The sequence below is a fragment of the Phaenicophaeus curvirostris genome, chromosome 3 (assembly GCF_032191515.1).
Source record: "Phaenicophaeus curvirostris isolate KB17595 chromosome 3, BPBGC_Pcur_1.0, whole genome shotgun sequence".
Classification (NCBI taxonomy): domain Eukaryota; kingdom Metazoa; phylum Chordata; class Aves; order Cuculiformes; family Cuculidae; genus Phaenicophaeus; species Phaenicophaeus curvirostris.
Genome location: NC_091394.1, coordinates 63,987,264 through 64,013,265, shown reverse-complemented (window position 1 = coordinate 64,013,265; position 26,002 = coordinate 63,987,264). Strand labels below are relative to the sequence as shown.

Genomic DNA, 26,002 nt, shown 5'->3' with positions numbered 1-26,002 from the left:
CCCACCTTCAGTTTTATTCCAATATGCAGCATAGCAATTAGAACTGTCAAAAGAAATTACTAGGAGGAACATTTTCGTTGTAAAAGATCTGGGATGTTCTCATCAGATGTGAGCTATAGCATTAAGGATTCCCAATAATAACATTACCCTCCCCCACTTTTTGCATAAAATAAAGCTATCTAGTGATATAAATTAAAATAAGACTATAGGTTATAGTACATAAACTTGTTCTGTGACACCTTTTTGTCATCCTGTATTTCAAACACATACTCTGAAAACAAACTGGCACATTTGATAATTCAATAGTGTCAAAATAATGCAATAATGTTGAAAATCCCACAGCCTGCTTATAAAGGGTTCAGAGAAATCTAATTATCAGTTCTTTGTACTATCAATCAATATGCCACAATGCAGTATCCTCTGTCGCAGTCAAATTGCCTAGGAAGAAGGTTCACTACTTTGTGTACTATTGGCATAGGTCCTGAACAATGTAGGTAGTGAAAATTGCCATATGGTCAATATTAAATGAAACTTGTGCTGCTATAAATCAAAGAATGGTGCTGGCTGTCATCACTGGAATTACATAATCACTTTCCAGAAGGGCTAAAGGCCGCAACTTGTTTTGGTTTTACACTGGGTTACAGCTTAAAAACTAATTTCCTAACCCCCACAGAAAAAATACTTTAACTTGTACAGTGGTAGATTAAAACTGTATCTACTTGCTTATTCTAATTATTTCCACAATACTGTATATTAGCTCTAACTAAATCTCATTCCTCTAAAATATGCCAGTGTACCAGTCACAGAAAGTTATTCCATAGAATAGAACACTTCATAATGACATGTAAAGAAAGGGAGCATTTTATTAAACCAGCAACTTCAAGGCAATATGAGCAATAAGAAAAGTCTTAATATCCAAATATTTCACCACAGGAATCTTAAATCTTATTCTAAAAGTGCTTTTAAAATGCAAAAATTTGAAGTGTGTTATACTTTTAGAATCCTATGTAATGCATTGGTGAGTGTTTCCCCTCTTTGTGACATAAATATTGCTTTCCACTGCCATCAATAAAGTGATTTCCTCTTTTGTAAAGTTACAGGATCCCTCACCATGTGAATGACTGTTCTTTCCCTCACAGAAGAAAAAATGTTTGTACCAATTGTACAAAAAAGTACAATTTTCTGTGTATTGTACAGAATACACAAAGTAAAGGGCAGTTTTGAGAGCTCTGCAGGTTCAAAAGTGGATTACAGTACCTATTGTCTGTGAATCAGGTTGTGGGGCTGGGGGAAGGCCTTTCTACAGCATTTTAGCACATCACCATCAAATAGATGGCTTTGATAAAGCATTTTTAAATGCCCTCTCACAGCCCTGTCCAGAACTAGAAAGTTGCTAGGCAGCAGCATAAGCAACACTGAAGTGTATAATTTCAAGGATAGGAACAACAACCTGCACCAGTGGATTTAAGCCTGGTCTCAAACCCGACACAGGACTATTCATCCTGGGACAGTAGCAGGGCACCCTCCTGGAACACCAGTGCTGGATGACCACAGAAGTCTCAAAATGCTGTAAACGAGGCAAGGGATCTACGAGAAGGCAGAGGATTTGAGGTGCATCAAAGGATGTCAATAAGTATCTCTCTGTTTCCCAAACTGATCTAACAACCTCCTTACATGAAGGGCTTCTGTTCACAGTGATGAAATAGCCTAGTAGTAGTGGCATGGGCCCTTCAGACACATATGACCAAGCACTTGAGAAAGAGTGGATGTTCATTGTGGTACACGGGGAGGCCCACCTAGATCCACATGTTTAAAAAAATAGCAACAAAAGATGCATGGAAGTATCCATATAAACACACAGCCCATACAGCAGTGCAGAAACACCCCTGTACAAGCTCCCTTCACTCCCCAGTGTACACACTTTTTTTCTACACATGTGAGGCCATTGCCACACTCCACCAAAGAGAGCTACAATGGCAACAGAGCAGTGCAGTCTACATGCAAAAGGAAGAATGTTGTGTGGGAAGCCACATAATGAACGCAGGCCAGGAAGAGGACAAAAAGGGTACAGCATATATATGATTACAGAAGCTTTAAAGGAGAGAAAGTGCAAGAGCTTGGCACACTGGAATGAAGGAAAATTCAGAACCTTGTGGAGCTCAGGACAGATTTCACTGCCCTTCAGCCTTGCACACTTGGCAAATGTCCACAGTTGCTTCTACCTAAAGGCACTCTGGGCCTGTGGAAAAACTATTAAACACTTTGAGGTTGTCATAATGTTAGCTCACACTCAGCTACATATTCTGTGTGGCTAAATGCCATGTTATTCACCCAACTAATGAAAAAAAGGAAACAAACGATACAAAGAAGAAAAGCCCAGAAAAATCCTCTTATCTGGTAGCATGTGATTTCCTATTGAGAAATGTGAACTAATATAAACTGAAATATAATAAAGACTAATAATTTTTCATTGAAGAACGGAGCAGAACTGTACATAAAAATTCACGCTAGCCTGTGAGAGCATAAAATGTGAGTTTGCTATGGAGAAGATGAAATTTGATGGTTAAGAGAAGTATGATCAAACTTCTCCAACAGTGAAAAAGCATGAAGAACATAAAACAGAACACTACAGTACTCATATGACATCATATTGTTTGAAATTAAAATGTAGGCCAGTTGTTGGCAAACTAAATGGTGAAAGAATGGATTTTTTACTGGCAGACCTTATGAATGTGTTTCATATAGAAAAAATCAGTTTTTACAAACAATACAACAAAGTATTAGAATTCAAAGATGCTATTACATCCAACATCCTAGAAGACAAAGTTTGCTTCTCATGTGGCTCATTCTTTCAATGCTAAGATAAAGACATAGACAGACAGACATGCCAAGTTAAAACTTACAGTTACAGGCATAAGGTGAATCCTACTGAGCAGGAAAATTTTCATAAAAAGACCGACATTTCTTTGAAAAACTTTTGATAAAATTGAATAAGCACAACATCATAAATAAAATTCAATAAATTCATGACTATATCATATTGTATCAAAAATTAATTTCAAAAATCAAGACATTTATACTTGATTAGTATTTTGTTCATAAAACTCTCACCATTTCATTCCTGAAATTTCTAAATATTTTCAGGGAAATTGGTTTTCTCTGATACAAAAGCAAATTTGCATTTTGCTTCACCAAATTTTGCTAAAACATAAAGCCAAATCAGACCATGCCATCACACACACATTATTCACATGGCTCCATTCCAGGATCCACATTTCAGAACTGAAATAGAGACTCTATATTGTTAATTTTGTTTAGGCAATCACTGATTTACAGCAGTGGCATGATATCTCAAATCTTAAAACAAATAAAATATTTTAAGCTGCCACAGCCTGTCATAGCTGCATTCAGACCAAAAAGTAAAATGGAAAAAAAGGATCTCATCTTCCTCTTGGGAAGAAATACCTTGGGGGCGAAGGAGGAGCATTTCCTCACTTGCCAAGGTACCAATGAAATACAAATCCATACAGGCTTGCTCCTTGTGCTGAAAGAAACAAACAGCTATGTTCCACTTCAGTAAGCAATATATTAAAACCATCAGAATGGGGCTTGGTGGAGTGTGGAGGCAGGCAGAGGTACAACTGAAAGATGTCTCATGTCCCTAAACACTTTTTGTAAATTGAGACGACTTAAGTTTCAAGTGTGTCTCTCTCAGTTATCACCCTATCTCTCCCCCAAATCCCATGGTACTTGTAAACTACAATTACTAGGAGGAAAAACTAGCATTGCTTCCCAGAAACACTAAAAAAAATGCCATATTTAGATTAGAGCAGCCACTAAGTACTTCAAACAGTATTTAATACGGAGGCAGAGGGAAGGAGGAAAACACATATTCTTATTGGAAATTAGTCCATGTCAAAGTTCTCCTGTACTCAGAAGAAACAGTTTAGAAAGGATGATTAAAACTTTCAGATTATATTTAATAAATGTCCAATAATAAAACTGGATGACTTCCAATCTCATAAAGCACAAGGACTGCAAAAGCTATAACTTCACTGCACAGTGTAAAATCTGCTGGAAACAGCAGCAAGGATAGGAATAATCCTTTAATGTACCAACAGGATGCAGCTGCTGGGAGGCTGCTCTCTGCTGGGACAATTTTGCCCACCAAAGAAGAGAATACTCCAGGATAAAAAGACAACAGGGTAATTTAGACATGATACTTTTCACAGTTCAGAAAGGAATTGGCTTTTTGAACATCGAATTTATTAAGAGCTCATTTCTTAGTATCGGTAATCTCTCATTTTATCTCTCCAAAGAGATAAGAACCACTGTGAATGATGTTTTTCAACATTTTCAGATTTCTGAATCACTAGTGAAGACAGAAATAGTATTAGAAGTATTATGAAGGATTGTTGAAGTGTATTATACCTACCTGAATGTGGTGCCAGTGGAATGAGACAGAAAATGAGATGGTGCATATTTTTTACATTGAGTTAATCATGCCCCAAATAAAACATTCTATATTTCATCTGGATACAAGAACAAAAAAATCTACATTCCTGAATTCTGTCCTGCAAACTTTTAAAATCTGCAGGGTAGAGTGCTTATTTTTTCTTAACTGAGTCAATCTTCTTCTGACATGGCCAAAAGCTGAAAAATGTGTTCTAGCATTTGAACATGGTATTGTTCTCTACAAATGTTTAGCACACAGAACAAGTGACAGAAGATGATGCTTAATTTATCATACTGTGAATTTATTTTTTTTAAAGGGAAATAGTAAGCTTACATCTCTATCTTGAGTTTTGGCTATGTTTTTTACTTCAACAGCTTTAGTTCTGTCTTTTAAATCACTTCCTGTCTTTGCATAGAGCAGACATAGAATTATAGATGAGGTTAATGCTACAGTTTCTCACAGAAGGTCCATGCATCATAGTACCCCGGACAAGCCCATCAGATGTTTTCAACACATCTTCATAGGAAAATATTTCAAATTCTGTAAGATCTGTGTCCAGATGAAAAGTCAATAACAGCTAATGTGTTCTGGACACAGAAATGTAGCATCACCTGGGGGGATAGGAAGTATAAGTTGCTGTGGAATCTCAGATAGAGGGCCCCTCACTTTATTAAACCTGGAGTTGCGAGTGCGTAGGTGTTGGATTACACACATCAATAGGAAGAGAATGATTTCTGGATGCGCTTATGGAAAGATTTTGAATCACGGTACTTATCAGGCCCCGGGGAACATTTTGGCAAGGTTTTGAAATGCACTCATGAATTCCTCGTGCTTTTTGGAGTCAGCTACAATGACTGAACTATGGAGGCTGGAATGAATCTTTGCTGTTTCATCACATGTGATTTCCAGTGCAAAAGCAGAGCTCCTCAGAACAACAACATGTGCTCCCTGCAAAGCATGAGTCTTTGCTGTCAGTGGCTGACACATCTCATGGCCTGTAACAATGCTGGTTCAGTAACTGTAACTCTGGGGTGTCCTTGGCTACACTTACATCATTGCAAGGATTCAAAAGGTTTTACATGATCAGTATTTCATTCTGTTGCTTTGGGTGGCATCTGAATTCAATGCTATTCAAACTGAAACAAAACACAAACAATTAAGATGTGAAGAATGTATTCAAGCAGAAAAGATCTTGTTCTGAGAAATAACTGCCAAGCAAAAATACAAGGACTTGCAAATGATTTTCTAAAGATAAGCAGAGGGATTCTGCACCTCCAGACATTCTCAGGACAGATTAGATAAACATCTGTCAGAAATGGTTTAGCTGCAGTTATGCTGCCTCAGGGTTAGCAACTAAATGATATCTGGAGACCCTTCTCAGCATCATTTCCAATTACACTCCCTCCATAGACAAACGTGTACATTTGAGGGAGAGAAGGTCCCTGGAGAGAATCAGAAGCTCAGCATTTAAGTAAGTCACAAGAGGAACTATTTATGTTTGTTCTGTGGTGTCTCTTTAGAGCTGCAGCTGGTCTTAGTGGGCAAAAAGAAGGTTCCTTCCGTCTCACAATTTAGAAAAATATTCCATCACTAAGATCTCAAAAGAAGGTCCATGAATCTACTGAAGACATTGGTTCAGTAATTCTATCTAACTGTTTCATAACCAGAAGCGTTCTTCAGGATTGGCTCACATTTAATTACAAGAAAAATAATGTGAAGTTCAAATACAATGCAGATATTACTCATACAATAAAGATACACTAGTTGGAGAGCATGTCAAATTCTAGAGTAGCTCATGCTCTAGAATAGTAGTTGTTGAATTGAATATTAATCACCAAAGATCTGTAATCTTCCAACAACAGAGATTATGTGTGGAGCTTTGTAGATTAAATTCCATTTCTTGATAAATACAAATTTATGCATTTGTATGTTTTGTAAGTGAAAATACCACATGACTTCTTTGCTGATCAAACTGAATTTAAGGTCCAGTACAGTGTTTTCACTGGGCAAGTGTGCCTAGATAGGAAGCTTCTATTGACAGTACAAATTAATATTTGTTGTGTGTTCTCTTAAGCAGACAACCCATAGAAAAGAATATCTGACTGCACTATCCAAAGTTTTAAAAGAAAGCTATCAAATTCTAAATTCTACTTGCTATACTTTAGTTTTATATAAAATGTCAGGAAAGAAAGCAGCAACCAAAGTCATGTCAAAATTCTAACTTATAAAGACGTGTCCTCTTTTAAGCAGCAACTTTGTTATTAAAAGCAATTAAAAATAGTTTGCCTAATATTTCAGCAATATACCATTAAGGTAATGTTGTCAAACCAGTCGTTGGTTTAAACTTCACTGGATTAACTCCAAATTTTTGCACTTTCCGTTAAAACTGTAAAGAGCAAAATCATTGACAAAACAAGATACTGGCATTGCCTAACTAGCTGCTGCCTAATCCAAACAAAGCAGAATCCAGGGCCAGAAACAAAGGCACACCAAACTCTGACAGTCACAGGAAGAGCTGTTTTCCTCCAAACATGGATTTTGGCACATCTTTTTTGTGGGGAAGCTGCCTGGACCTAGCTACAGAAAGCTACTAAAATAAAGGCAACTTGCTGCAGAGAAATCTAGGTTGCTGTAATCTATCCTAGGGAACTTTTCTGTATTTTAAATTAATAGTTCTTTCAATTAAATGTGAAGCAACTGAACATATAGCCAGAGCAATGAAACAATAGTGTCACATATTTGAGTGTGAGTTTCATGTAGTTCATGTACCTCTATGGGTTTAGTTGTTGCAATACACAATTTCCCTTGCTCTTAGCTAGTCACCTCTCTAAGTGAAATGTAAATATACCTAAAGTGATACCCAGACCTGAAGCCTCCCTCGCTCTTTTGTAATTGCTGACTCAGGAGAAAGAGAGTGAAACTGTGCATAAAGCCATATTTTAGGAAGCATATTCGCACAGAAGTTTTATTTTAATATTACACTATATGTGCACAGCTGGTTGTTATGTGTTTTTGAAATATTGCATAATTTTTCAAGCTAAGTATTTATTCAGAGATATTTTCCACTGCATGCTATTCCAAAAGAAATTGTTTCATTTTAATAATTTCTGTGTATAAAATTTCTTCCCCATTTCTCCATCAGCCACACCTACAAATCCTAGAGCTAGACACAAGTAGCAAGAAGTCACACTTTCAGATTTGTAAAATGATGAAGTTACTTGCTACAAGCAGTATAGAAGGAACGTATTCAAATTACTGAATTATTCAAATGAATATAGATACACTGAGGTTGCTTTTCAGAGTATTCAGAAAAAGTACCAAAGGCACAAAGGTCTTAAAAGGAAGCTGCAAAAGCTCATATGACAATAAAAATTCTTTTATTGGCATTTGAAAGAAAGACAGCTGCTTATTAGACAAGCTACATGCATTTTTATGCACTGAGATATGTTTGTGGACTTTTCATTAACAAGTACTGTTGAGAATTCTATGTCCCTACATCATTGCATTAGTAAATGCTTCTAAAAAGCTAAGATGTAAACATATGGTTAGGAAAAAAATATCATGGCTCTTTTTCCATCAAAAAGCAGTAACTGAGTAACATCAGCAGTGACTCATGAAGTATCTTTCTGAAAAGCACTACATCTACTCTGTTTCATACAACTACAGAGAAGCACATTTCTACATAGCTTACACTGAACTTCCTGTAATTACTTTGAAGTGCCTAGTGCAGAGTCAAAAACAAAACAAAAGAAATCCCCACCTTGCTACTCTTGCCTAACTAACTACAGCAGCCTCAACAAGAACTTGCACAGCTGACTCAGTTCAGCTAGGCACTGCGGAGGCAGTTTATTCCATAAGCAACTGACAAATGGAAACTGCTTCCTGAAGCCAGAAAAGGTCAAACGGAAAAAGAATAAGGCTACCCGCAGCTCAAAGGTGAAAACAAGTTTATCACACATGCCTTCTGCATGGCCTTCCCAGCTGCTGTTTATACTCCCCAGCCCCCTAAGCCCAGCTGCTTGTTGACTATTAAGTGCATCTCAGCTCCTCCTTGGAGTTCCTCTGACTTGTTACGCTTCATTGCCAGCTTGTTCGCAGTCAGGGTACCAGGTGGCTGCTTCTTCTCTACAATGCAGTCGTTGCTGGGCTGAGTCCTGTGGGCAGCCAAGACTGCTTGCCATAAGCTTTACAGGGAGACATGCCAACCACAAGTGTTAAAAAATCATGAGATCATGTCAAAATCACGAGAATCAAATAAAAAAATTACATGGGATTTTCTGTGTGTTGTAGTGTGAAAATAAAGTAATGTTTTCCATGGTTTTATCCTTTACTTTTCAGCTTAGAAAGTCTCCCAGAAAAATACCACTGTTCTGGACAGTCCAAAGAAGAACCATATCTCAAAAGTCCAAGTCCTTGCAGCTTTATAACTAGAATCACTCAAGAGTCAAACCATCCTACCACATTTTGAGACATTTGCATACATTTTGCACTTGCTAAATTATCGGTCACTCTAATGAGTATTGATGGCACCCAGTATATCTGTAACTGAAGTTTTCTTCCCTCTGAAGATCAGAAGTAGGATTTATATTCTGCCTTCCTGCATAAAGCTTGTCTCGTGTTTCTTCACATGCAATCAATACATAAAACCAGGAACATTCCTGATCAAGTCTCTTTGCACTACCTAGTCAAAACTGTCTTCAGGTTCTTAGACATACAAAAACATCTAACAATGCACTAATACAGGTTTGGGGTTGACCTGCTGGAAAGCAGCTCTGTGAAGAAGGACTGTGGAGTCCCGTGAATAAGTCAATCACGAGCCAGCACTGTGCGCTCATGGCCAAGGAGAGTCTGGCCAGCAGAGACAGCAAGGGTGAGAGCCCATCTGGAGCACTGTGTCAAGTTCTGGGTTCCCCAGCACAAGAAAGACAAGGAACTACAGGGGAGAGTCCAGTGGAGCGTCATGAAGATGATAAGGGACCAGAGCATCTCTTTTATGAGGAGAGGCTGAAAGACCTAGGCCTGTTTTGCCTGGAGAACAGAAGACTGAGAGGGAGGAGATCTTATCAATTCTTACAAATATCTCAAGGGCGGATATCATAGGGATAGGACCAGACCATTTTTAGTGCTGCCCAGTGAAGGGACAAGGTGCAACGGGCACAAATTGGAGTACAGAAAGTTCCATCTGAACATGAGAAAAATCTTCTTTACTTTGAGGGTGACAGAGCACTGGAACAGGCTGCCTAAAGAGGTTTTGGAATTTCCTTCTCTGGAGATATGCAAAACCTGCCTGGGTGCCTTCCTATGCAACCTGCTGTAGGCGGCTCTCCTTTAGCAGAGGCGTCGGACTAGATGATCTTCAGAGGTCCCTTCCAACCCTGACCAATCTGTGATTCTGTGATTCTATGATTCTGCGCTGCCAAATTCTAGTTTCCTTCTCAACTTATTGTGGACAATCTTAGTTCCACTGAAGTCGATGAGTTTTTTTCTCCAGGGATTAAATACGGTCATATTTTCATCCAGTAATGGCGTGAAGCAGAAAGAATGGAACTTAAGAATGGAGTTCAGTGAAGCAACTGGAAGATCAAAAAAAAGCAAACCTACTTTACATTTTTCAGTTGTGTCAAGGTAAAATATGAAATGCAGACCAATAAGGAAGAATAAAACACATGAAGAAAAGATATTCGTTTCAGAAGAATGCTTTACTGAGTACAACTAACTAAATACTGCATATCAGTGATAATATGCTCTCCTATATGCAAATGAGTCTTCAAGTAAATTGCAAGTACACACAGCATAACAGATTTTCTTTATGGATGACAAATTATTTAAGCCCCTTCCTGAAATGAACTTCAATGGACTATTTCCATGGGGTTCCATTACGCTAAATGTTTTATATATAGGAAGTCTACACTACGATGATAGATATAGCAAGCAAGTTACCTTCCATTCTATGTGCTCGTAACTCAGAGCATACACTTTCTGTGTATTTAGCACTGTATGTTTCTGAGAGAACAAAAAAGTTCACACTATGATATATTCATGACAGACAATTTTTATTTCTTTAGCAAATAGATGGTTTGTTTATACTGTATTTTTTAATAGTTGCAAGCAATTTCATTATATCATTATGTCTAAGATACAGGAACCAAGCGTACATAATTGAAGACAAAGGAGATTGAAAACACACTTGTCAGAATTAACAGGTAAATGAAATCAGTAAATGCAACTGCCACATCCCTTCATTTAATGTCTGTGCAAAAGCATCTTCTAAAGTTCCAAGCACACAGCATACACCAGTTAGCTCATTTAAACAGCAAATTTGTTTCAGTAATCCATATGGGTAACTAATGCTTTATCATATATATGAAAATCCTTTAAGTGCTTTATTTTTGCATGCATGCTCCATTCCTTATTGATATGCTCCCTTTTTAACAGAGTCTTTATTTGTTTTAAAGATCAAAGTAGATAAACTCAATGCAAAGCTACGCGGCATGGGCAACACCTGTTTCTGTCACACTCCCCCATATTCTTTCACTTGCTCCCCCTTCTGACCTCTCTCTGCAGGTGACTATGAGTGAACAGCTAGTTCTCTGTGAGACCTGAATGGGACATACACATTGGCAGATGTGGGCAAATACTTTAATGTTTATTAATCTAAAAAAGAGTAAAGATTACAAAAATATAAGGAGTAGAAAACCTTAGACAAGTTAAAATACATAAAATCTCTAGGTAAAGTTGATTTTGGTCAGGCAGGGTTTATTTTATCAAATGTCAATCCAAAATAACAGGGGTATAAACTAAACAAAGCATTACAGTAAGTTTATACTAAAAGGCGGCAGTTACCCTTCTTTCCTAAGGCCACTGTACCACAGGAAAAAATCTGATTCAGTGCATTACAGCATCCACATATCAGAGAGGTTCCACTTATGTACTGCTGATACTAGAAAAATAACTTTATTTAAAATTATTATGTATAAACTAAAGCTAATTTTTATGTATAGTTTTCATCACCATAATTTTGTTTTAATTAAACTGTTCTTCAACAATCCCACAGATTTCACAAACCTGTGAAATCAAACAAAAAAACACAGAAATTAGGGCTAAAATTTAATAGGGTAAAAGAAAAAAATAATTCTTCGTTTTGTTTGCATTTCATAAAAGCTTCCCATAATGCCAAATTCACAATTAAATAGGGAACATTGATCAGTACTTTGATGAACTCTGATTCTGTTTATTTCAAAAATGTTCAGAAGCAAATCACAGCTTCTTTAGTCACATTATTTGTTCCAATTATTAAGTGCTTTGGAGGGTTTTTCTGCTGCTTCATTTTCAATAGTAGTAACATTACATAAAAATGACCAGTGTTTCAAAAAGCATCAAATATAACAGGCAACTGCAATGAACCAGATAAGCTGAAATACCAATGTTTCCATTTCTGATTTCTGTCTTCATTTATGATTGTGTTCAGGTTGAAAACCTTCCCCAAAGCAAAATGGAAATGTAGCTTTTAGAAATATTTACATAAGAATGTTGAAATAGATTATTTCACAAATACTGCTTTCCCCCACCCCGTTGCAGTTGTAATGTTGCAACTGGACCTATTACATGGATCCAGTTAGAGAACCAGGGTTAGAAAAGAGAAAAAAACACCCCAATCATATTTAATTACATAGCTGAATACATAAAGGTTTGTGTATTACCACAGAAGCCCTTACCTTGCCATTTTTAAAAACTGAAGGAAATCAGGCACAGCAGCTTTGCATTTATTCACTCCTTTTGAATACACAAATACACAACCCCTCTTTGGGAGATTAAAGAACCTTGGCAGGAACAAACTATTCCCATTATCTCCAGCTAAACAATTAAATACAATTGGAACAAGATCTTTAAGTTTCACTTTGCCAGGTAATAAGCCTGGACTTTGTATTGCATACTGTACTGATATTTAGTAAAAAAGAAGAAAGAAAGTCTTGGGAAATCTTAGCAATAGTTCTTACCCTTTATTAAGCTTACATGTATTTTTTTTTGTCATTTATGCTCGATGTTTAAGAACTGTTTTCCTTGGAGGCACTTCATTTAGCAGAGTCGAGCATTGTCACAGTAACAAATGATCTTTAAGTAACAAATTTGTCTTAAGGGGGTGGAAAATAAAATAAAATATATCTAAGCCTGTTTTATTTGCAAAATCTTCTTTTGACCGCTGCCCACAAAAACTCAAGAGACTGCGGTGGTCTTAGCTACAGAAGGAAATGGGAGGCCAGCAAGAAAATATATTCCATGCTCAATTATCAATTATCGAATTCCTGATTGACAAGAAATTATTTTAGCAAGATCAAATCAACTTTCAGCTGACATGAGATGGAGAAGAATCAAGGTGGAGATGCAAGACATAAAGGACACCTTGAAGAGGAGAAGGGATTCAGTGTACTTGTCTCAGTCCCCCAGCAAAACAGATTAGCTGACCTCTGAGGTCCCTTTGTTTCTATGTGTACTTCAGAGAAAAAATAACTTGGGGTAGACTCTCACTTTTGTATCGCTGAAGGCAGGTGGATGAGTCATATCCTGACAGTCTAATTTCTCCAAAATAAAAGGGAATAACAATAATTTCAAAGTAGTTATTTCAAGCAGGAAGCCACCACTGACTTACTTGGGGAAAATAACTGAAAAACTACAGCTACAGCCACTTTAAATTTAGTGACATCACACCATAACTACAGATAGATGCTAGAATTGGGGTCAAGACTCAGTGACACATTTCAGAAACATTAACTGGTGGTTTCTTATAGCTTTGCTTTCAGTTATCGTATTTTATCATCCCACTTAACAGGTTAGGAAAATAACACATGGAGAAAATAAGCATTCCCCAGATCCTGCTGTAACACTCACAGTGGCACTATGCATTGCCAAACAACACTTAACAAAAATGAACAGAAGTCATGTACCAAGGAGCAACCCTCCTCTCTTCTCCCTCTCCCTTGTCTCCATGTTCAAGGATTTTCTCCCTGAGGTCAACACAGTCACCATAATTACGTCACAAAATCTTAACCTTTCCCATTACTGAGCTTTTCCTACTTGAATTTTAATTTCTTTTCGTGATAAGAAGAGGAATTTCTACAGTTTTGGCTTAGAATAAATCTCAGCCTTGTAAAACACATTTACAGCAATAGGATAATAAGGTGTGTTAAGGTTTTTTTAGAGCTTGGAGAATATTGGGCAAAGGGAAAAAAGAAAAACATATTTTTTTCCATAGATCCTTCACCTTCTGGTCATTTTTGCACCCTGTGATGACAGCAAGCATTGTACATTTGTTCTGGTTTCTGCAGCAATCTGGCCCCTCCGCTGAATCAGCTGTGAGGCCAAAAGCTATTCAAGGCCTTTTTGATGCTCTCTGGGTCTTGCACTTTGTGGGGTCATTGGTGTTGAAACAAATTGAGTGACAAGGAGGTGTAGAACATGACCAATGTGCTTTGGTAGTACTTCAGGGTTGCTCTTTGAGCACTGCTGTAAATAACTACACAAGGCACTGCTGAAAGATGACTGGGTTTGACAGCTCGAAAAATGTTGAGACAGTTAAGTTAAATAAAAAGCACGCATAGCTTTGTAGCGAGACCTTCTTTGCCTGTAGTGAAAGCACTCAGCTAGCATGGCAAACAAAAGAACATACAGCATAAATGGATGAGGCCATTAATTTGGTCCTCAGCTCTTTCCAATGTTCTGTACTACGAAGGACATATGAAATTGCCAGTTCCTTCCAACTGGAAAGCCTGGACAGCAGTCCCCTAGTCAATTAGCTCATTGATACATCCATCTAAGGCCAGATGCATTTCCATATGATGACTGCACCTCACAGCTTCCATAGGGTTACAGTAACTTGTCTTTACTAAAAACCCTAGGGGTATTGCTTTATGAGATTTAAAGGCCAGCTGAATCAGTTTCAGCTTACCTCTGTCAGATACAGATATCCTCCAAAGGTCCTCCTGATTCAATCAGCATAAACATTGCACAGCCACAGGGCTGAGCAACAACACAGGACTGAATTATCTGAATAAAAATGGTCTTTTTACTCAGAGATTTTGCAATGAGATGAGTTCTCCGTTCAGAGCATGCCTTCACAAAGATCTACATTTAAGCTGGCTTTATTCAATGAATGTTTTGGAAGAGCCAAATTGAAAAGGGGATGGATTAATCTATTAATCAAGTGATTTATTTAAAGTTCCTTCATTGATATGCAGCAAATTAGGCAGTATCTCCATTTAAAGAGTTACAGTTCTTTGCTATAATGGCTGTCCTTGTTAACTAGATGTACATAAAAGCTGATAGTAAAAAAATCATACTGAATTATAGCTTATAGTTTAGTTTATTATCTGAAATTCTTTAATATTAGAGAGGGAGGTTTATTATTTTTATTATGCCCTTTTAGAATGATCTTTTAACAGTACAATATTAGACAAATTATGTTTCAACACATACAGCCTACTTCGTGATTCTAATCAAAGTTCTTGTATCTATATATATATAGCCTGCTATATAATTATGCAGCTAGTAGAGTATTTTTACTGTGATGTACGTAAATCAATATATGTTAATAGGAATTACTTAGTTTACATTAATATTCCTATTTTGGTACAAAATTCTAATAAAGCTAAGTACAGATTTTTAGTGAAGAGCATAGATGATTATCTGTTGAGCTTACCTGTTTATCTAGCCAGAGTGGTTTATACAAGACATATAACTCTGTGGAATTAAAAAATTAAGGACAGACAATAGTATTTTCCTGAAAGTTTACAACTCCACTTGCAAATGTTTTCTGAATTTAAAAAAAAAATTTCAAAAGCAAAGTATTTATATCACTGTTATTATATACACTGCTGTTTAATAGTGGACATTCACATAGATAAAATTAGTATGAGCATATTTTGTGCTTTGAAATCTACAGACTTCTATGACTATCTAGAGCACAGTAAAGTTTACTAGTATTTTATTAGTACCTTTGTTATGGTTAATATTAATCCAAGCTATCATCTCTTATATTTCTCAGGTGTATAGTTTTTTAGATCACTAAGGACAGCTACTGTTTTATTCAAAGGCACCCTGCCTTCTCAAGTAAATTATTTTTATCTTCCAAGGACTAAGTTGTGATACTAAAACAATTAGGGGAAGCTTTGCAGTTTAAAATCACTTGAATGAACCTTAGCAGAAAAATAACAAAAATGTGCTTACATGTACATACAGTTATCCACATTTTCATGGGTTTGTAAGAAAACAAGCAGCATAAATGCAGACTCATGATCGTGCATAGTTTTATGAATGTCTACCATGCAGTGTCCAGGAAAGCAACTAAAATTGCACATGCAGATGGCTCCTTATGAGAATGAATATGCATATTCATAGGCATTAAGGCAAATGTCCTGCTGTGATCATCTAGCGATCATGCTGTGATCATTTGACCTCTCATGTAGCTGTATAGAGTTCACAGAATCCCCCACTATCATTTGGTGTTTAGAAAGATCCATCACCTAATGTTAATGACTCCAAGTCTCTTAACTTCTACTTACAGTGCTTAAGGCTCCTGATTGTTAGGACAGCATTTCATTTCCTTCATCATAGTTTGATGAGTTGATTTTTTTTTTTTTATTCAAATAACTACCCAAAGACATCAAGTCATCTCTGAGGCTCATAGTTGAATGCCTCTAGGTAAGGCAAAGTCTTAGCAGGGTTTACCAAATCCTGGGTAATTTTTTAGCATCTTCTGAAATCTCTCAAGTAATTCCAATCTTTCCTAATGGCAAGATAACAAAACCACATTTTTCTGCTGATATGATGTGGAATAATTTGCTACTTAACTTTTTAGGCATTCAAGGAATAGTCTACCCTACCTTATTACAGCATTATGCAGAGAGCTCACACTGAGATGATCTTCTGTGATCATCCTAAATCCATTAGGTCATTGCTTTCCAGGACAATGCTTCATTATTCTGCAGCAGAGACAGGTATTTTTTCTCTGGTGCCACATATATTTCACTTGGTTCAAATATATTTCATCTGGTTATAATAAAGTGCATTTTACTGGAATGCGACCATTATACCAGGGGATTCATATCATTTAATAACTTCAGCTTGTCCTTCCCACCAGTTATCCAAACATATCAGACCCTAATGAGCCTCATTCATCTACATCTTCCCACTAGAAACTATATTTTTTGACTCCTCAGTAAGCCAGCTTTTACTTTACCTAAAGTGTGCCCTGATAATTCGCTATGCTATTTTTGAGTTACAGGGTCATTTCATTTTTTTATTACACTAAATGCCTTCAGGAATCCAAGTTTACTATAATAATGCGAGTTGCAGAAAAATATATGCTTAGGTTTGGAGGCTGGACTAAAAACAGCTTTCTGCACTGGGGAAAAAAAAAAAAGTGAAGTTTTTACCTTACTACAATGGAAAATTCCCTCCTCCAAAATATTTAGTTTAATGCAAACTTTTACAAGAAGAAACCAAATATTAGTCAGTAGAAACAAAGTGACATGAACTAAAGCCTTAATAGTATAAGGAAATAATGGCAGCTTTAGATTTAAGCACATCTGTTCTAAAAAGAGGAATCTTGAGTCTAGTTCCAACTTTCCCCTCCCTTCACCATCCAACAGTCATCTAACGTCTGGTAGAAGTAATGGCAACCTCTAAATTTGTTTCACTATATACAAATAATTAAATCCAAGAAGGCAAATTTCCATGCCTGGAAACCTTTTTCTCTGATTTTCAGACTCAAAAAGTAGTTACATGAAATGGTGCACCTTCAGCTATAGGTTTTACAAGACATCCAGCCAAGACCATCCAAAAGGCCTGTAGAAATTCTGTTTAGAGGAAGACAATCCCAACTGGTAGGTCAATTCTGAAGTGGGCATAAAACTGTCTCAAGCTAAAATACCTAGCTAAACACTGGTAGGGAGAATGAACCACGATATATCTTCTTTAACATATGAAAGTGTGCATTGGAGAGATATGACTTTTTTTACTCCAGTTGACATTAGCACTCTTGCGATATTAAATGAAAGATGCAAGTAATTTCCTCCAGAAGATTCATTAATCTGGAATGAAAGTCACCCTGGAATGAAAGTCCAACCTGGATTCAGTTTTGGGACAAAATCTCACAAATTTATAGTGAAGTTACTATTCATTAAAATTCCCAACTACAAATATTATGTTCTTATTCACCAGACATATAATTGACTAATACGTTTAAGCAATGCCTCATAACTACCATGCTCCCTAGAGAAACCAAAACTAGCCTAGCCCTAAACTCATACCCACCGAAAGAGATCTTTCCAGAACTGCTATACTCCATTAGAACAGAACACAAATACAAACAGCTGAATTTGACTGACATAAAAGGAATTTGTTTGTGCTAATGTCATAAAGGTTACAATCAACAGCTGCTGCTCTAAGCTCAATTGTGTTACTCTTACTCATACAGAGTAGTACCTGGCTCCAACAAAAGGAAACTTTTACAGTAAAAACATATTCAAACAGTTAACTCCTCCTTATTGTAAACTCTGATCAAGCAGTTTTCTGAATCTAAGGAACACTTACTTCCATAATTAAGAAAACCTAATTGCTTAGTCATGCGAATTCGCTTAGTGTAAGGTATTTTACCCATGGAAAAATAGTGCACCATTTGGAATTTTACTGGAACACAGCTGGAATTTCTTGATTCTACAAAAAAACGTCTTTCATTCTTGGGTCTTTTTCCTAGGTGGATGTTTGTGCAGAATAGAAAAATGAAGGTTTTCTTCAACACCTGTTGAAGTCATCAGCAGAGTGCATTTGACTGCAGAATTTCAAGACCAGTACCAGAATGAATGAAGTGGAAACTTTTTTTCCCCAACAATCCGCCCTGATTTATCAGCAGTAGACCTTCCACTGCAAACTTAGAAAAGAGTTTGCAGATGTGTTAGTGGCAAAACATTTAAGTTTCTTGCCATAGGTCAGTATGTGACAGCTCAAGCCTTGCCCCAGATCAGCTGAGCTAGAAATAAGCATCTAGTCCTTCTGTTGGCAAGTTGGAGTTAGAGTGAAGTAATAGCAGCCACACTTCTTACTGTGACACTGTCTACAGAAACGGATATGCCTTAAGTGAATTAGGAAAAGGAATGTATATACACTGTCCTGGTTTTAACTGGGATAGAGTTAACATTCTTCTTAGTAACTGCTATAGTGTTATGGTTTGAATTTAGAATGAGAATATTGTTGATAGTACACTGATATTTTAGTTGTTGCTAAGCAATCAAGGACTTTTCAGCTTCTCATAGTGGCCTGTCAAACAGGTAGCAGGAGATGCACAATAAGCTGGAAATATTGCTTATTTTGTATATTCTTTTAGCATTATAATTGTAATTATTATTATTCTTTTCCTCTTCTCATCTATTTAACTGTTTTTATCTCATCCCACGAGCTTTACATTTTTTTTCTCCAATTCTTTCTCCCATTCAACTGTAGCGCAAGTGAGCAAACAGGTATGTGGTCGTTTTAGCTGCTTGCCAGGTTAAACCACAACATACACATATGTACATATTTAATACGGATTAACTGAGTAGCAAGTTTGCCAAGAGTCTACATTATTCACCTATCATGTACATCTGCCAAATGGATTGACTGAAGGTAAGGAACCTTTGCTTCCAAAGCTGTGAGACCTGGGGGAATGTGCTGTGCAGGTTACTTCTTGAGTAAGGGACACAACAAAGCAGACTTGGGCTTTTAGGAAGCAAGTGCATGCCAGGACTATACATAGTAGGTCAAATTACATCAAAAGTCTTTGTCTTTTAAAGGGTCTCAGAAGCTAGTGATACATTAAAAATTTCCAATTAGCAGTATTTGTAGGACCTGTTCTCAAGGCAAAATTCAAGCTGACTCTTTCTAGTCCCCCAAAAGGCTGAATTTCTTCTCCTAAAAGGTGGCTAAGAAATGCTCTGACAGTTGTAGGTGCAGCTCTATTGCCTTCTTGCATCAGTACCGCATCAAGAAGAAAATTATTTTCATCAACTCAAAGAACTCTCAGCAAATTGAAGTATTGTGGAAGTGGTAAATATTTTCTCCTCATCTCTCTTTTTTTTCCGAGAATGATCTCTATGCTCCTCGGAACACTGCCTGCAGAGAATCATCACACATGCAGACGACAACAGGTAGTAATGGAGAACTGTCTTCAGGCTGACAGTTGAGGACGAAGATACATGAGGCCTTGCCTACAGTTGTTTTAATGATACTAAAATCACAAAAGAACTATAAACCCTTGATTATGGATAATATTGCCTTGGCCATTTTCAATCTTCTTTGCTCAGTGTGTGCAAAGTATCAAAGGCAGAAGAGAGTTAGCTACTAAATGATAGTGGTTCTTTAAAAAGCATATTTTGATTCCTATTTTTTTAATAACAAAATTTACATTTCAAGAGTAAATAATTATACACCTGTATCTCTCTGACATGTGTCCACAAACTTCATTAAGCACTTAAGCAATTAAAACTTATTAAAGAAAAGGAGATGGTATGCAAAAAAAAGTAAACAACAACTGGGTTTTTTTCCCTTGTTTAGCATAACAAATATTTTAAGCTGTAACCATCACTCTTTTATATAACTTTGATTTCCAATTTTGTCAAAATTGGTATGAAGCTTTAAATACTATTGGCTTCCAGTTCTCTTTGGATTTTGTTGATAAAGATACATTTTTAAAATGCTGTCATAGAGCCTGAAGTCTGATTTACAAGAACTGAGAATCTAGATCACATTTCCATAAGACAAGATGTGTGCTGTCATATCTGTTTTGCAAATGATGTTTGTTTGGAGATGTTGAGATGACAAAGTGACCCAATTCTGTTCAGCCATCATTGGCTTTGAAAACAGTATCTTTAACGCCTACATGTGACTACATTTGAAACTGTTACCCCCACACTTCTCCATTCATTTTCTGGTAGAACACTAACCAAAAGGTATTAATTAATTTAAAACAACTGAAGGTGACTCATATAGCTTCTCTTTTTGTGTGGTTAGTTTTCCCACTACCAAAAACTAACTTTACACCTGGCTGCTATTAACGCAAAGTAGTCAAAGAATGTGGTAAATATTATTCTCATATAATTTATTAAAAGCGGAGTCAAAGAACAGGTGTTGCTATTGTAAAGATTAATTTTGCAGCTCTTCTGCTCTGACTCATAAATTATGAACTCTTGGGCCCCCTGAACACTAAATCACACGTGCAACATCCACACAGATTTATTAATTTAAGTGTGAAAAATTATGTGTAATTCTGCCAGCTGCTCTGCCTACACACACTGGCATCAGCAAATCCCTCACTGACTCTCCACTTTACAACTGGGAATTGTCAGCTTCTTTTGTCAGCAGCAGCAGTTCTGCACTATCTGCTTGCCAATGACACCAGCCTATAACCTCAGATGGAGGCGATAACATTATTATTTTTAATAACATTATTAGACTTAAGACACAGGAAGTATTGTTTTGATCAAACATTTTTGTTCTATTGCTTTAGTTATATTAGTAGAAGGACTGACTTTAAACAGACTGCACCTTTTATAAGTGCAGCAGTTAACTACACAGGCTTTTAAGTACTTTCAAAACAGCTGCAAGTTCCTCTTTGCTACAGAAGCTATAACTTACAGCTACCTTTTTTCCCTTCTCCATTCTCTGTGCCATCAGAGTCAGGAAAAGCAATTGTTGTTAGTTACGCAACTAACTTCTCTACTATCGGGTGGTAGGATCAACAATTCTATCTATAATTTACTACTCCCTCACACTGGACAGTGTGATTCTTGGAAACTTACAGCACAGGGTTTTGGATGCTCATAAGTCCTCAGAGCCATGCAATTCAGGTGCAGCAGCTATAAAAGAGCCATAGTGTGCATCCGATGTGTCCTGAAACATCAGTCTCCCATGTCACACAATTAGCACCAAGTCTATGTCTGTGCAGTGCTAACAATGCTGGTGTGACTGTAAATTCATTAGAGAAAATACAAATGAAAATTCACATGCACAGAGAGGACAGGTGACAGGCTCAGCCTTCAGCCACCTATGGTGAGCTTTAGCCTGAAGACAAATGAGAGTTTCAGGTGCAAGTCAAACTGGACTTACCAGCTTTAGACTAAAATCAGCCAGAAACATAGAACTTCATTTTAACACTGTGCTAGTTTTAAGAAACTAGCACATAGTTTTCAGTATCCCACTATGTAAACTGAAATTTCAAAGTCAAACTCTTTACCTGGCATGAGTATTATTAACCATTTGTCTCATGCACAACTCTTCCATTGTGAGAAGAAAGTGGCATTTTAAATTTTAGTTCTGCATGTTTAAAGCAGTTTTAGTAAAATGTATTAAGTTTTCTAAACGTGTTGATTAAATCATCTGTTCTTTTTAAGTATATCACCTAAAATACAATACAAAATAGTTTGCATATCCACCATCACAGAAAATAAAGCTACTATAAATTTAAAAAGAAAATACAAAACATTTAATATTTTCAGCAAGATTATTTACAGGTGCCTTTTAGGCAGATATGACTTGCTACCCTTTGAATGTACTGCAATTTATAGCACGTTAGTTGTTGTTACTTGTTCTGTCATTTAAGTTACGATCCTGCTGACCTTTCCTTTCATGATTAGACAACTGCTTCAAAGAGTGCAGGATATTAAGAATTACTTGTGTAATTAAGAACTTTTTTTCATATAGAAGAATTCAAAGGAATGCAGGCAAAATAGAGATAATGAAGTCACAGGCCAGAGGAGGCAGGCTCTACCTTTCAGAGCTACTGGGGTTTTGCTTGTGGGTTTTTTTTGCCTGTCAATACATATTTACTAAACAGACTATCTGTTTCAGCTTCATGCTGCTTCACTGGAACAGCTGCTTTAACGCATCAGAACAAATTGTTTCACTTAGCAAAGTAAACTGTGGTCTGTGATCATTTTGCCAATGTTCAGTGACTGCAGGAAAGTTTATGTAAAGCAATTCCATGAAGTTCAGCCCTCAAACAAATGAGTAATTGGTATGTATGAGAAAAGCTCCTATGAACAGACATGGCACCTTCACAGGATTTGATGATATGAGAAAGGCAATTTAAAAGTTTGAGGGGTTTTGACATATTACCTAGTCCTAACAAAGATACTTACATTTGTCTTGGTCAGCTTCCACTCCTTCACTTTCTGTGTCACTCGGCAGTATCCAAGGTTGATGAGCGAGCTGAAGCTGTTGTAAGAATTCATCCTGTCACAAACAGATCTATTTTAGACAAAATGACAGAGAATGGTTCTATATAAATGCAGACTGTAGCAAACACTCTAGCCTCAATTAATTAGAGAGGAGAAAGCCTTTAGTTAAAAAAATCTTGCTGTGAAATAAAACCAGAATGTAAGGAATATGCAGGCTCCCTAGAATTTTTTATTGAATTCTCATTAATCTATTCAGAAAAAAAAAAGAATGGTCTCTAGATAGCTATCTGATATAGCTACAGATATACAGCCTCATCTTAGAAATGCAGCAATACAGAAAATATCTTAATGAAGATATTCCATGTCACTGAAGTTTTCAGAATATGCCTAGACATGTCATGCACACCTTGCTTAAGTAAGGCTTTGACTTTTCAGAACTTTCACTGTCTCCAGTCTAGTAAGAACAAGGACCTGAAACTTGATTTAGAATCTACGGTTTTATTGGAGAAGAAGAAAGCCCAGGATGGAAAATTGATAGAGAACTTTTTGTTTCCAAGATATCCTAAACCTCTAAGCATTAAAATACAAATGTTTTACACAGTTAAGAATCCATATGCAGCTGAATATATGCTTTATAAAATCTCTTACATTTACCTCCTTTGCAGTATTATGTAAGTATGTATGTGTATACAAACATTTTTACATACACACACACAAGTATGTCAGAATATACACACAGAGACATATAAAATACTTTTACAGTCTCCTTTGCGATGTTCAAGGTAAGAGAGAAGACTGGAATGCATAGCTTTATTTTCAAAAGCAGTTCAAACATGCAAGTCCAGTCTCTAAAACAGAACTTGGCTAGATATCATAAAATTACTGGCCAGATTCTTACAAGCACCTGAAAGACAAGGCAAGTAATAGCCCCCTCCCCTTTTACACCAGCTGAAAACCAGAATCTACATATTCAAAGTTAAATTGTATAGCATAGCACTACAGCATAGTTTTTATTGTTAGGTTATCTGGTTTAAAAATAAAACCCAGCCTTATTTAAATCCATTCTTGGAAACCTAATGCTGTTCAATTGAAAAATAACTCATTGGGAGTAACTCTGTTACTGTTAGTAATCTATTAAAAAATCCACAAAGCCTGCTGCAGCCACTCAACACTAAGCTCAGGAAGAAACCTCAGATCTTATGCAGGTTTTGCCTTTTCAAATGTGCACAGTTTGTGAAGGGTGCTGACTACAGCATTGTATTAGGCAAAATGTTTTAGTTCATGGAACAGGATTCTTGCAGTAAGAGCAAGTGGCTCTGACACCGAGCAGCATACTTTTTAATGTTCCAAAAACACAGAGCAAAAGAACTGAGGCAGGCAGCAGAACATAAAGTACCTAACCAAAAGAAGTATCTGACCAAAAAGAAAGTCCTCTTGACATTGAGCTGTGCTCTGTACTCCAGTTACTAGGAAGAGAATTTGTATTAATGCTGTATTCAAATAAGCTGAAATTTCCTGTTATTGGCAATAACAGACCAATAAAGATCACTGAATACCACTTTAAACTACCTGGATAAATAAAGTGATTGTAAAATTCCAAATGTTCAGAAAACAAAATGGCAAACAAAGGACTCACTAGTATTTTCATTTCAACAGCTATTGATAACCATCATTGAATTGTGTCACTTTAAAAGAATCCATCCTAAATATAAGCAGGTTTCAACATTCTTTTGCCAATGTATACAAAACACCAAAGAATACGGCAAATACATAAAAGCATCTCTGCCAAAGGATTTGGAACCATGATTTATTAGTTTTCTAGAGATAATAAAAATATTTCTCCAGGTAGAATTTTTTTGCTATAAATCAATTCAACCTTGAACAGAGCTGATAATAAAACACACCTGTTAGAACTTTGTAATATTATGTGTGTCAAGAGGCAGAAACTCATCTACAAAATCTCAGGTCATTATAAGGCTTAAGCATTAAAAAACCTTAAACCATTCTTAACAGCTGATATGTTAAGTTTTTGCCAAATTATTTAAGATTTGTGTTATAACAAGATAAAACCATCCTGAGATACAGCATAAACTTTACTACAACTTAAGACCCCTGAATTGTATTTATCTGTAAAAATTTTGTATTTTAGACTTGTTATGTTACTCTGAAACCCATTACAAACTAGGAAGCGACCATAAGGTATTGAGAGATATGTTAAGATTCCTCATAAATAAATGACAGCACACTCTGTAAATCCATGCAGATTCTGAATTCTTTAATTCAAGCTTCCTATGCTAAAACATGCTCCTAGTACCCAGTAACCTTTTCAACTGGCTTATTCTCATTAAATACGTATAAACTTCTTTCTGCTTAATTCCACTAACACTACATAAGAGTAAGGAAACAGAACTACTTGCAAAATCTTATCATAGTATCTTCTACAGGACTGGCAATGTTGCCACAGTGTACTTGCATCTAGTGGAATTTCCCAGCTCACATCAAAAGTCTAAGAAGAATAAAGGCAATTTTCTTTCTTTTATTTCACTGTTTTTATACAGAAAAAGGATACAAAACCTACACTGAAAGTCGTAAAATAATTTACAGCATCAGCCTTCAGTTTTATATGTTTGTGATCTGTAAAAGTAAAATGAAAGACAGAACTTGTTCTTCTACTATTCTAGGCAACCTTTGACTTTTAAAAATTCGTTTCAATAGTCAGAGATACGCTGTGACACAAGAAGATAAAATCACATGGGCCCAAGCACGGGGAAACTTCTAATGTGGCAAAAAATGTCATTAAACAGAGATACTTCCTGGGTATGTTCTGCCTAAACCCACCTCTCTAAGAGATCAGGAACTTCTGTGGGCAAAGACAGCTTAAAATAGCTCCCATGGTTTCCAGTATAACACTCTGAACACAAGTCGGGGAGTAGCAGATTGCCCAGACCTCTGTCAGCTACTTTTCCACATCCAAGGGTCTTTAGAGCTTGACAGAGGAAGGTCTTCAGTATGAATGTGTCATATTAGCAGCTTTCCCCTCGAAAGCAAAGCTAGTTCCAAGACGAGTTTCCATTATGTCAAAGGTCAATTGTGCAGGTCAAGAAAGGATAAACAGGGTTTGAGCTGGGTCACTAGCAGCCAACATACTATTGTATCCAGTAAATAACGAGAAAGAAAAGAATTTGTCACATATAGAAGGGATTATAACAGAGGATAAGATCTGCATAGAAATGCTGAGATTTATTACCAGCTTTATAGTGGGCTTACTGGACAAAACTGGACATGCTATTCTAACTGTAAAACAGGGTAATAATATTGCTTATTTCTTAAAGTATTTGAGACA

The 26,002-nt window shown here is 36.5% G+C and overlaps 1 protein-coding gene across 3 annotated transcripts in view; it reads right to left on the bottom strand.

The window, feature by feature from the left end:
• Positions 1–26,002, bottom strand: part of C3H8orf34 (chromosome 3 C8orf34 homolog) — a 180,969-nt gene that overhangs the window by 6,788 nt on the left and 148,179 nt on the right. Inside the window, exons 13-14 of one of the 3 annotated variants that reach the window (XM_069854216.1) lie at positions 22,621–22,714; positions 10,231–11,521 (exon numbers count right to left, since the gene is read on the bottom strand). In XM_069854216.1, the coding sequence (XP_069710317.1) occupies positions 11,514–11,521; positions 22,621–22,714 (102 nt within the window). In that variant the 3' untranslated portion in view covers positions 10,231–11,513. Of the gene's footprint in view, positions 1–10,230; positions 11,522–22,603; positions 22,715–26,002 lie in introns of those variants that run through there. The other 2 variants (XM_069854214.1, XM_069854217.1) reach the window with 2 other exon arrangements.